The sequence below is a fragment of the Phascolarctos cinereus genome, unplaced genomic scaffold (genome assembly GCF_003287225.1).
Source record: "Phascolarctos cinereus isolate Bilbo 61053 unplaced genomic scaffold, phaCin_HiC Scaffold_7;HRSCAF=346, whole genome shotgun sequence".
Taxonomy (NCBI): Eukaryota; Metazoa; Chordata; class Mammalia; order Diprotodontia; family Phascolarctidae; genus Phascolarctos; species Phascolarctos cinereus.
In genome coordinates, this window is record NW_027556180.1 from 166,672,072 (window position 1) to 166,685,428 (window position 13,357).

General features: G+C 41.6%; 1 protein-coding gene across 2 annotated transcripts in view; it reads right to left on the minus strand.

The window, feature by feature from the left end:
• The window catches only part of CARS2 (cysteinyl-tRNA synthetase 2, mitochondrial), a 66,867-nt gene extending 53,574 nt beyond the window's left edge, over positions 1-13,293 (minus strand). Inside the window, exons 1-2 of one of the 2 annotated variants that reach the window (XM_078147321.1) lie at positions 13,247-13,293; positions 4,231-4,281 (exon numbers count right to left, since the gene is read on the minus strand). In XM_078147321.1, the coding sequence (XP_078003447.1) occupies positions 4,231-4,281; positions 13,247-13,278 (83 nt within the window). In that variant the 5' untranslated portion in view covers positions 13,279-13,293. Of the gene's footprint in view, positions 1-4,230; positions 4,282-5,203; positions 5,559-13,246 lie in introns of those variants that run through there. The other variant, XM_078147320.1, reaches the window with a different exon arrangement.
• Between the last annotated feature and the right edge of the window lie 64 nt (positions 13,294-13,357).

The window sequence follows — 13,357 nt, forward strand, 5'->3', positions numbered from 1 at the left end:
GGAATAAACATTTATATAGCACCTACTACTTGTCAAGCACTATGCTAAACACTTCACAAATATTATCTCATTTGATTCTCACAAGAACCCTTTGAAGCAGGTGCTCTTATGGCAAAGAGTGGTTAGGTGACTTGCCCAGGGCTAGTGTTTAAGGCTGGATTTGAAGGAGAGGTACGTGGCTGGAGTAGGCAAAAACACTTAACTAATAAAGAACTGTACATGACAAATGGTGAAAAGGATGCCATCAGAGAAATGTATTTTTGAGAAAGGAAGGTGTGCTGCTCATACGGGAAGAACAAGGGATAATAATAGATAAGGCAGCCTGCAGGACCCAATGACAGATTGCCACATGATATCAACAGGTCTAGAGGGAAGCCCCCAGAATGCTGCATGAACCATTTATGTAGGATTTATTACAGGTTCCAAGAGGCATACAGGATAACAAAGCTCAAAGAGGAATGCAGAATAAAATGGGTTATTAACTGCATTGTTGGAAGGAGTACCCACATCACTGTGTAATAATAACAATGCAAAATACAGACGAAAAGTAATATAGGCACCATGTAAGAAAAAAAATGTCTCAACACTGAAAGTGATCTAAAACTGAAATGGACAGCCCTAGGAAGTAGTGGATTCCCCTTCACTGAAGGTCAAGTGACTTGCTGAGGATGTCGGAAAGGGAATTCCTCATTATGAATTAAACAAACGACTTCTAGTGTCCCTTCCAAGAATGAGAGATGCTGTAAAAGCCTATCTTTGTTAGAGAGCATTTTCAAAAAGAAATCTACCTTCATTCAGAATACTGTTAAACTGTGGTCTGCAGGGGGCAGTGCCGTTTTAGTAGAGTCTGGGCTCCCCTCCAACTTGCTACAGGCCAGTATGACAAATACTTTACTCAATTATAAAGCCTTGCTTCATAGAGGAGGGTATACCTGAGCTGCGCCATGAAGGGAAGATGAAGAGTCAAGGCTTTGGGGCAGATCTAGGTTAGCTAGAATATAGAATACACATGAAGAGGCGTGACCTGAGAAATCTAGAAAGGGGAGCTGCACCAAGATTGTGCCAGGTCTTAAATGCCAGAATAAAAAGAGTGTGTTTTTATTTTAGAGAAAATAGGGAATCAGTAAGGATTTAAGGGTAGAAGAGCCATGGTCAGACCTATGACCTCGGAAGATTAATTTGGCAGTTGTGTGGAAGACTGATGGAGAAGTCTGGGAGGCTGCTACAGAAGTCGAGGTCAATCTCTCTTTTCAACAGTTCTCAAAGTGTGGTCTTCACACCTCTGAGGGTCCCCAAGAGCTTTCAGAGGATCTGTGAGGTCAAGTGTATTTATATAATTCTAAGATGCTATTTGCTTATTAAGATATTCCTCCCTTTTTCAACTACATAGCTATATGAGGTCATATTTTCTTTATATACTTCACCCAAAACAACACATCACAACAAACTGAATACGGCAGATATAAGAATCCAGCTGCCTTCTATTAAGCCAGACATTAAAGACTTATAAAAATATATAAAACAATGTAATTCTCACTATGTTTTTGTTTTATAAAGTAGTTATTTTTATATAAAAAGTTATTCATGTTAACATGTAGTGGGTTTATGGTTTTTTAAATGAATAAATATTTTTAAAATTTATCAGTTTTAACTTCTAGTATAGTAAATATTGATAAATATAACCCATGAAACCCACATTTGGGATCCTTAATAATTTTTAAAAGTCTAACAAAGAGGTCTTGAAACCAAAAAGGTTATGAACCATTGCTCTATAGTGCTGGACTTTTAGTTAGCACAGCAGACATTTAATAAATGCTAATTGACTAATTTGTGCCTTTAAATGATAACAGAAGTTGTAGTTACTATTCTAACCCAAGCTAATGAACACCATATTGAAGTGGGTTACCAGGGTTCTAGGTCCATCACATGTATGACCTTCTATAATTCATTTAGTATCCCTTGGCCTTCTTTTTACCATCTGTAAAGTGAGATGACTACCTGACTTCTAAAGTTCTGTCCAATTCTACAATTCTGTGACCTTCTGATACTCTCTGCTCAAAAATCTTCAATGGCTCTCCATTACCTGCAGGATGCAATACATATACCTGAGAATATTAAGGCCCTCCAAAACCCTCTACAAGAACACCTTGTTATCAAACACACCTTCTATTGTTGCTCACATCTTCCTTCCTTGAACTACCCCTCCTCTACATTAACTGAATCTGGCTCACCCTTCAAGACCCAGTTCCCAAGGCTTCAAGCTGGCAATCTTCTATGAAAATAACCCTGATCCAGACCAGGTTATAACAGATTCCCCCTTTCCCCTAACTTAGTATAGCAAGTATTGTCTCCACCACTCATCTGGTACTTGCATACTATAATGTATAATTATTTCTTAAATGTATATAGTCAGTCTTTTCAGCCAGACTGTGTGCTCCCTGAGACCAGAAACTACATCTTATACTTCACATCAGACTTGTACATAGTTTTTGATACATGTTTGCTTACTGACAGGATTCATGAAGTAAAGGAGGGAACTCCATAGGAAACTAGCAAACTCCAAAATCAACTTTAAGGATAATGTAAAAAATGACTAGGATATTATCAGATTCTAGTCACCCCTCTTATTAAACAGGCAATTTATGTAGCTATCAGCATAAAACATCTAGTGAAATATAATTCATCAAGTTAACATTTCAGTCATCTTGACATCTTACAATAATTTTTCACTTCAAACCAAACCATTCAATTAAACAAACCAAGTACAAAGACTACAGATACAGGCATATTTTTAAAAATTCAGTTTTTTCTCTGAGTAATAACCCTTAGGAAGTTTGGGGGAAATCTACCTTCTCAGAATAGATAGAGAGACTGACCACATAGTTGCACATTTTCTTTCTTCACATATTTCTCCCTGCAAAATTCTGAGTAATAAATTTTTGTACAAACTGTTTTCCTCCTCCCTACCTATTCTGGAAGGCTTAGTAAGAGTAGATAAAAAGATGTTAACTAAAAGCTGAAGGTAAATTTCAGAATGTCTAACAATGCATACAGCCCCTTTAACAATGGCCCCTTAAAATGCCTTGCCCTTGAAACTGGAGATTGTGATACTAGAAGTGGAAAGGAAATCAGCTGTCCAGGCTACCAAAAAATTTCAGTTCCAAACATTTCACCTTTCTCCCTAGTCTTACTCCTTTCTTAATACCATAGCTTAAAATGGGTTACAGGAAAAAAAGCAAAAAGGTGACTGACAAGTCAAAAGGAGACTTGACATCACCCAATAAAATCATCAGATTGTTAGCTCCTCGAGGGCAGGGATTACTTTATGCCTTTGTTTCTAAAGCAACTGGCATAGTGCCTGGCACATAGCTGTTGTTGTTTAGGCGCTTAATAAATGTTTATTGACTGCTTGAATGACTAAAATTAAATACCTCCTCCCTTCTGTATTACACAGAAACAAGACTTTTATTAGTCACAATATAGCACCTTACATTTCCATTATATTTCTTCAAAACTGAAAAGTCCTATTCCAGGAAGAAATTGGGGCACCTGATCAAACTAACAGTTGAATTTGAAAAAATTTAGGGGCTATAAATAACACTATTAAAAGGTTAATATTAGTACTGAAGTGACAGACTATGAGAGAAGACAAAGTTTAAGGGAAAAAAAAACCATTTCTTCTCATCATAGGTAGCATACACTGGGCACATAAAAATATTCTTAATGCCTATAACTTTGGGGGGTTTATTCTGGCCAATTTACTTGTAGGAAGCTGTCTAATTTTCATACAAAAATAATTCAGAAATTTACATTTTTAATCACTTACTCTTACAAGAGGTAAATACTTTCAGTACAGCTTCTTTACTACAGTTAGTTATAAGACTTTCACATATTAGGGATATAACAAATTAATCAAAAAGGTGGATTTTAAATAAATGAATACAGTAATACCTTCAGTTGTGCCAATTATTTAACATTTATCCAGCTTGCTGAAATTAAAGTAAATGCCAGAGTACTTACACTGTCCATTTCCCTCCAACTCATAAAATGTTTTCAAACCTCTAGAGACTGCAGGTTGAGTTACAAGGGAAACTTCATCATGTAAGGTAGTGATTCCGACTAGGGCAGTTAAAATTATTTTAAGAGAATAACAAATTCATTTGTTTTTCTAACGCCATTTCTTTTACTAGTAGAAATATTCTTAAATGAAAAACAAATGCAGAAACTCACCAAGCATGCCCAAGATGTGCATGGTCATAAACAGTTGGTCCACAACTATACCTGTGAACAAAGTTAAGATCCATCATTTTGACTGAAATGGCTTTCCAGTAACAGGACACTATATTCATAATTACAAGATAGCCATTAATTTGACAATGCAGTACCATTTTAAAACAAATTCTTAGACAGGATCAGAGGATTTTTGAGCTGGAAGAGGAAGGATTCAGTGCCAAGTCCTTTCCTCCACTCCCCCCTTTTCACAGGTGAGGCAACTAAAACTGTGGACCTCTCCCAACACCCACGAAGAAAAATAACTTGCATATGTGTATACATATATATATAGCACAAGAGTTAATAACCTGCAGTACGTGAACTTTTAAAAATTTTGTTATCTATTTCATTGCAACTGGCTTCCTTTTTAACTTTACTGTATTTTTATATTTTGAAATATTCTAAGGTGTCCATCGGCTTCATCAGACTGCCAAAGGCCCCATGATGTACAAAAATGGTTGACCTCGAGCCAGCAAGTAGTAGATAGGATTTAAACCCTGACCTCAAATCACAAGACGGTGTATTACGAGGAGGAAAAGACTTCAGAGGACTTTTAGTCCAACTCCCTCATTTTATGAAGGAGGAAACTAAGGTACAGAGAGCTCAGACTGTCCCACAAGTGAGTAGATGAGAGAGACGCTCATACTCCAAATTCCCCCATTCTTTCTACAATACCATGCTGCTTCCGTTGACACTTGGCCTGGTTATTTCAGATCGCAAATTAAAAATAAAACTGAATTCAATATAACATAAAACAGATTTAATGGTACATAATGCATCTCCTAACTGTCCAAATTTAGAAGGAATAAATAAGTCTACTCCTCCGGGTAACTGTGGGTTCGCTCCTCCCCCACTACCTGTCCCTCCTCCCCGTCCCCCCCCCAGCCCTCAGGGGTGACCCCAAATTCCGGTAACGAATCGCCAGCGCTACCAGGAGATCGCTTCCGGGCGGGGCAGGATTAAAGGGTCTTTCCTTTGGGTTAGACTGTTGTAGATCTTGACGCCCGTGTCGTGGCCCGGGGGCAGCCACCACTCCTTCCCACGGCCTACACACACGCCGCGGGCCGAGGGGAGCCAGCCCGCCGGCCGCCGGCGGACGAGAGAGGCGAGGACGGGCAGCGACCGCCATTGGCCTGCGCCCCGCAGCCCCCACAGGGCCGGGGTCAAGGGCGGCCCGCGCGGCAGCAACATCGGCCCCCGCGTCCCGCAGGCTGGGGTGCAGGTGAGCAAAGCTCGGGAGGGTCGTGGAGGCTCGGCCGCTGCACCGCCACCGCACGCTCCGCTCGGCCGCCCCGGCGTGGGGCCCGGCCGGAAAGACCGCCGCCTCCTCCCTCGGCCCGCCCTCTGGGGCGGCCTTCCGACTTCTCCCCGCCCAAGGCCGGGCCCCAAGCACCGCCCCGGCCGCAGAGTTGAGAGGCCTAAGTCGGAACAGCCTCAGGTCCCAGGGCACGCAGCCCTCCGCCCCGCGAGGCTGCAAGTTCACGACCGCGTGCAGGGGGAAGGGGGCGGGGTTGAACCACCGAGACGCCGCGTGAGGGGGACGTGCGGCGCAAGGAACAGCCTTTCCTCCGACTGTAGCTACAGCTGTGGCGCCCCGGGAGCTGGGACAGGGTCTGGGGAAACCCCAGAAGCCCGCGCGGGCGCCGGAAAGGGGTGGGGTTAGAAGTGGCCCGGAGCCTCCCTCTCCGTCTCCTCCACCCTGTTCAGCCACGTCTACCCCTCCCCAAAGGAAGAGGCACGTTCTCCTAATAAGCGCATGTTGGTGCCCGGCGCTGCGCGAACGGACCGAGAGGCCCTCGGGGAGTGCCCAGGTCTCGGGGAGGCTGCCCGCTGCTCCGGGGGGCCTAGCGGCCACCAGCCTCTTAGCCAGGAGCTGCGCTGGAGGTAACTGGGGCCAGCCCGCCAGACCGCGGGGCATCGTATGTCTGTTCGTTGGTTTTTCCGAGCCGGATGCGGAAAAAACCTCCTTTCCCCAGTGCGGGGCGGAGTTGACTTCTGCCTCTCCGCAGGAGCCCCAACAATAGAAATGGTAACGGAGCGCCCGAAACCCTAGCACTCCGGCTTGTAGCACACATACACAAAACACACACTGTCTCAGTACCCCCACACAAATTAAATACCGAAGATACTATGTTAAGCTTGCACAAAAAAATTACTCGGTTCTCGCGCATGGGCGGTAGGAAATTTCCTTTTGGATTTATTTTAAGACACTTTAAAACTTAACCCTCACCCTCCCACTTTCTGGGAGGAATCATTTTGAAATGCACATTAGATTAAGGGACTCATAACTGTTTCAAAATATATAACTGTCAACAGCTAGCTTGGCAGCACAACCCTGCACGTGCCCTGCAGTTTTCCAGTCATCTCATTCCCATGTATGTCTAGTATAAGACAAGCAGTGTCTTTCTCAAAGAAACTTTGCCTCACAACCGTCAAAATAGAACGTCTCACATCTCTTTGCCTCTCCTCAGTCATGCTTTTGAGTGACATCTAAAAAAAAAGTTTCTTTGTTGTTTTCTCATATTACTGTTCCAGAAATGAATGCTAAAGTATAACAACAGACATAAGGTATTACCTCCAAGTGCTTGTCAAAATAACAAAGCCAAGATCCCTGGGGTCACTGATTCCTATATTTCTGTCTCCAGAAAAAAAAGAAAGACGTCACCAAAAGACATTTAGTGTCATGAGAAAACATTAAGTGCTCTAAGCCTTAGAACACTAAGTCACAATTTCAATTAGTAGCACTGGGTAAATATTAACATTTGATTGTCTAATGCAAGACATTAAGTTGTTCCTAATTCCATTTCACTATGATAATTCTTTCAGTATATTACATGGGTATACATTTTGTATTCATATACAGTACTTGATTTTGCTACTTCATAATTCTCTCATTTCTAGTAGTATGTTTTAAGTACTATAGAATGTAAACTCTTTGGAAATTCCTCTTAGAATTTAGCAGTTCTCTGAAGACAGTAGGCACCCAGAAATGTTTTTTGAATGTTTACTGAATTAATCTTGCATAACTTTGATCAGTTGTGCAGGTGAAATGAAAAGACAGGCAATAAAATCACAACTTATACGGAAAGCTCTGACCCAGATACACTTCAACAAAAAAGTTAACCATCTTTACAATCTGTGAATATTTGAAGCTTAATCAAAAATCTAGAGAACTTTCTTTGATTACAAATTCAGAAAAACCAAGATTAAATTCCAGATATCATAGATTCATATGGGTGGCATATTTGAATTGGCCAGAGAAGATAATAACTTTTTTATCAAGAACTGATTTTACTGTCTTCCTGAAACTGGCTATGAAATCAGTGTACAGGCAGCAGTTGGACCTTTTTCTAGAGCCTTTTGAAATGACCAGTGCTTCACAAACATTTCTTGGCAATGGCAAAACCGGTTGACTGTTAAGGTAGTACAAATATTTTCATATATAAATTGTTTGAAAAAATGAAATAAAAAATTTTTTGAATTAAAAAAATAAATTGTTCATCTTGTTTTCAACCCAAATTTTAGCAAATACTAAAGCATAGAATAAAGACATTTTAAGGAATCTTAAGCTTCAGATAAATTATTCTATTTTTTACTTTTGCATTTCATTTTCAAATTTTATGAAAACAAAATTTTTTATGTGTGTAACATATTTTTCCTTTATTTAAAAGGTCTATTGGTAGCTTAATCTAGAAATAACATTTTTTGAAAAGTTTTAATGTTTTTTCTGCAATAGGACCCAAAAAGCAAAAAGAATAGACCTCCATTGACTGAACAATTTGGAGAGTTTAAACTCTTCTAAAATGTCTTATCACAATTATTCTATGTTAAACTGGCCTACTTGCTGGATCCCCAATTCAGCATTATATCCCTTCCTTCCCCAATCGTGACTTTTCACATCCATACCTAAAATGCCTTTCCTCCTGACCTCTCAAAATCCTTAGCTTCCTCAGGGTTCTACTTCAAAGTCACCTCTTCTCATAAGCAGCTATTCCAGTTTAGATCTAGTTAATGTTGGCAACCTTCTCAACTATTCTTGTATTTTATCCCTATAAATGTATCTTTTTACTATAAATTAAGCTTTTTGAAGGCAGGGACTGTTTTTCCTTTGTATTTCCAGAACAAGTACAGTGCCTTGCACTAGGCCTTAATAAATGCTTTTTGAATTAAGTTAACCTCATCGACTTTGAATCTCATTTAAAGAATAACTATGACCCAGTGCAGTGGTGTCAAACTCAAATAGAAAAGGGGCCACTAAGCCATACATAAGGATTTTTATGGGCTGCATATTGACTTAGAAAAACACATATTAGCATTATTTATTTTATTTTTGTTTATTTTGTTAGATATTTCCTAATAGTATTTCAATCTCTTGGGTTGCACTTGAACCACACATGTGTTGTGGGCCTCAAGTGAGTGATATCTCTTCAACTAAAATCCATAGTATATTGTATTATGTAGTAAAGACATTTTTTGTTTTTTAAACAAAACTTCTAAATAGAGCCAAAGGAGAGGGTGGATATTAGACAGATAATAATTGGATAGTGACTTGACCTGTGATGTCCTTGGTATAAAGAACTTCCACTTGAGGAAACTTCTGTCTGCCAAAATGGATAGAGTGGTTTCTCTGCAACTTTTAGGGAGTTGTCTGGAGAATAGAGAGGTTCTTGCCTAGGATCACATGGACAGCATATAGGAACTTGCTGGAATTGAACCCGTCTTTTTGGTTTTGAGGCCAGTTCTCTAACCAGTAGTCAATGCTACCTGATAACAACTATTCCAATAAAAAATGTTAATCTAGCTCTTAACTCGTTTCTTGGTTAATTTTTAAATGGAAAAATGTTTTTTTCTTTTTGAAGTAGCTATGAACAAAAATTCTAGATTTATAGGCTAGTTGACCACTTACTAGAGTACCAGTCTATTCAGGAAAAAAAGCGTATATATTAAGCAATAATCCCATGCTAAGCACTGTGCTAAGAATAAGGGATAAAGAAAAAGGAAAAAACATAAGCCCTGACCTCAAGGAACTCATTATAATGAAGGAGACAACATGCAAAAAGTTGTACATGCAGAGTATAGTGTAGATGGAATGTTAATTCATAAAGGAGGCACTTGGGGTAATGGGGAACAGGGGGAGTAGAAAAATGGGGAAAAGCCTACAGGAGACATCATTTGAATTGAGCTTGAAGGAAACCAGGAGGTGGTGAGGAGGAAGATCCAGTGAAAAGGCACTGAATTGGGAGGTGGAGTATCCAGCTCAAGCAAGAACAAGGCCAGTGTTTCTAGATTATGAAGCTGAAGGGGAGTGAAGTAAAAGAAAATTGGACAGGTCTGAAGGGCCAGATTGTGAAAGACTTTATATATCAAACAGGATTTTATGCGGGAGGTAATAAGGGAGCTACTCGAATTTGTGCTTTAAAACCACCTGAATTGTAGATGGACTAGAGTAGGAAGACCAACCAAAAGGTACTGCCAGCAATCCAGGTGTGAGGTGATAAAAGTGGCGGATATGTGACTAGAGAGGAGACATTATATAGATGTGATGAAGGTAGAAATGACAAGACTTAGCAGGCAACTGGATATGTGAAGTGAACCAGTTCAAGATGTTAAAAGGCAGTTGGTGATTTGGGATTGTATCTCAGGAGACAGACAAGAAGAGCTGGTTATATACAAATCTGGGAATTGTCTGCATAGAGATGATCCTTGAACCTGTGGGAGCTGATGAACTCACCAAATGCGTTAATAGAGAGCAGACGTTAACCTTTTTTCTGTCTTTGATCCTTCCAGCAGTCTGGTGAACCCATTTTCAGAATAATAGTTTTAAGTGGATAAAAATAATAGGATTATAATGGAAACTAATTACATACACATACACATATGTGCATATGTATATATATACATACATACATACATATATATACATACATACATATATATATATGGACAAAACTTTACAAACCCTAGATCAATGACCCTTTGTTAGGAGGGAGAAAAGAGAATCTCGTCTTAGGGGACAGCCACAGTTAGTGGGCTTGACTTGGATGTAATTCCAGCAAAGAAGAATGAGGAGAGAGGACAAGACAGATAAGAGAACCAGGAACAAGCAGTATTAGGAAAACTTAAGAGAGAAGGTTATGCAGGAAAAGAGAATGATTGACACCATCAAAAGTTGCAGAGAGGCCAAGAAGGATGAGGACTAATAAGGATTAGATTTGACCATTAAGAAATACATCACTGGTAACTTTGGAGAGATGAGTTTTAGGTAATGAAGTGGGAACCCAGATGGCAGAGGATTTAATATCAAGTGAGAGAAAAGGAAGAGGATGTAGCCAGCTTTTACACTTATCTGAGGAGTTAAATAGGAGTTATATCAGGGATGGTCAGATCAAGTGAGGGTTTTTTAAGGATGGAGAACCATGGGTATATTTGTAGATGGGTTTAAAGAAACTATTGTCTTTATCCATTGTACTTTTTAAATCAGATGTAGGAAGGGAGTAATGTTGAGGGTACGGTCAAAGTGAAGTCTGAAACTTCAGATATGTCCACATGGTTTCATTTTAATCTGGGCCAAATCTAAAAGAAGTATAAACCTGTGAGCAAAGAAACAAACATTTCATTCTCCAAATACCAAGCAAATAGCCCGTTGCCTTTTTTCTTCATCTTCAAAATGAAATTGCTACATTCAGTGGTTTAAAAACTATTTAACTGATATTGGGGGTAGCAATGAATTCATAGTCCTAACAACTTGGATACACCCCTTTGGAAACAGTGTATCTCAAGCAAGTTTCATCTACAGACATTTAATATCACAAAGATATTTGCTTACACACCTCTCTTTAAAAAAAAATAGACCTCTTAAATTTCACCAAGTCATTCCTCCATACAACAAAATATCAAGTTTTCTACACAATACTTTAAGGATCCGGGTATTTTGTAAGACATTTCATATTAAACCACCGAACTGTATACTCAGGTAAATTTCAGGACTATTAGTGGATGTTCATAGATTTTCCTAGGAAGCCTGGCAAAGTAAAAGGAGAAAATACTGCTGAAATCAAGAGATAAAAAAAAAAATAAACCAGACACATATAAGCATTAAAAGGAGAGAGAAACAGGAGAGATAAAGAACACAGTTTGGATAGTTTCCGTAAGGGGAAAATAAAACCAACACTTTTCTCCATTGAGCGGGTAGGAGACAGTAGGTTAAAATAGATGATAAAGCATGAAGCAATCAGGGTAACTAAAAGATGTTGTAGGTTTTATTATTGTCTGTTCAGCTACTACACAGTAGTTTGTGCACCAGAAGTGGACTCTTAGGAGTCACAGAGGGAAGAGGAAGGGAGTTTGCTACCTATAAATAATCCCATTCGTTCACTCTCCCCCGGTAGTCACAGCTCCTGTTATTGCATCGATGCTAAATTCCAAATTATTGCTTTGGGGGGGGGGGTTGGTTGTTTGTTTTTTTTTTTAAGAAAACAAAGACCGTGACAGCCCTTCAACGTAAACGAAAGCGAACGTGAAAGTTCTAGGTGTTGGGAGGGGACATACGAAGCAGCGGACTAGAAAGCACCCAAAAAAAAAAAAGCAGGGGCGAGAGAAGAGGAGAGAGGGAAAGGAAGAGAAGGAGGGAATGAGGGGTGGGCGTGGAATTTAAACCCGAGAAGGAAGGGGAGGGGCCGCGCCTAGGCGCCCGCTCACCCTCACCAGTCTCAGGTTGCCCTGGCAACGAGGTTGATCAACCCCTGAGCTTTTCAAAAAGCCTTAAATCCGGGAGTTTGGGGGGAGGGAGGGAAAGGAGAACTGGGAGCAAAGAGGGGAGGGGAAGACAGGATCTGGGGAAATAGGACCTGAGTGTTTGGAGGTGCAGCTAATTTCTGATATGGTTTACTTACTTGGACGGGGGTTGGGGTTTGTGGGGAGAAAAAGGGTTGGTCATTTTCAAGGTTTAAGCGGGGAAAAGGGAAGACGATAGTAGGAGAGTTCGAGGACTGAGGGGTTTGCAGATCCCCAGAAAAAGGGCATAAGGGGTTCGAGAACGGAAGCCAGGGCAGGTTCAGGGGGGAAAAAAGAGTTTGTTAGGGACGTAGGGGTTGTTGGCTACTGGGAGAGATGGGAGACGGGGTCTAGGGGATTAGGTTGCCGGCCAAGGGCCATGGTGGGGGACTTGTAAGTGGCTCCTGCTTGGCTCCTTTCTCCCCTCTTTGGTAAGGTAAAAGCAAACTCCCAAGACCCTTTGTCTTCAGCGCGTTCGAAACTGAACTCTAGAGAAAGACACAAAGGGACGGCGGGAGGGAGGGCGACTGCCCACTGCGCAAGCGCTCCCCGTCAGGGAGGCTGGGAATGGTAGTCCGTACATTCTCCCCTGCCCCTCCCCCTCCCCTGTTACCAGTTCGCGATGCGCATGTACACTCCTGACAATTCTTCCCCACCAAACTCCCCACTTCATCCCCTAACCTCCGCCCTACCGAGGGCCAGGGGCTTCAGTAAGTAAAATCCTGAAATGAATTGTCAGTGTTGGTCCCGCCCTCTCTCGATCCTTCTCTCTCATTGGATTGTGCGGCTAAGGGAGAACGGCAGATTGGTCCCTGGAGTCGCCACTCTTGCCAACGTCATACTTATACACCGTTACGGAGTGGGAGGAGATGCTAGGGACATAGTTTAAGGGGGAAGTAACGGGGCCGTTCACGCACCGGGTAGTAGCGGTGGCGGGGCAGCTTCCGCAGCTCAGCCGGCCGGCTGGAGGTGGAGCTACCATGTGGGAGGCCGCGACTCTCCCAGCTCCTAGGCGGGCTGTCAGAGCCGATACCTCAATTTGGCCTCCGAGCGCAAAACTCTCAATAAAGTTTGTGGCTCAAGTCGGCCGCCGCCTAGCCCTCTTAGCACCCGGTTCCACTGCCCTCCCACTGACACCCTTCCCCACCGTTACACACACAAGCACACAAAAGCTCCAGATTAGAAACCCCAAACTCCCAACCTGAATACAGGCCCCGAAGGAGCCCCAGCCATCCTCACCGCCCCCCATTATGCATCGTGTGGGTAGAGAGGGAGGCCGGGAGGAGGCGGGTCTGCCGTTGCCCCGGAAAGG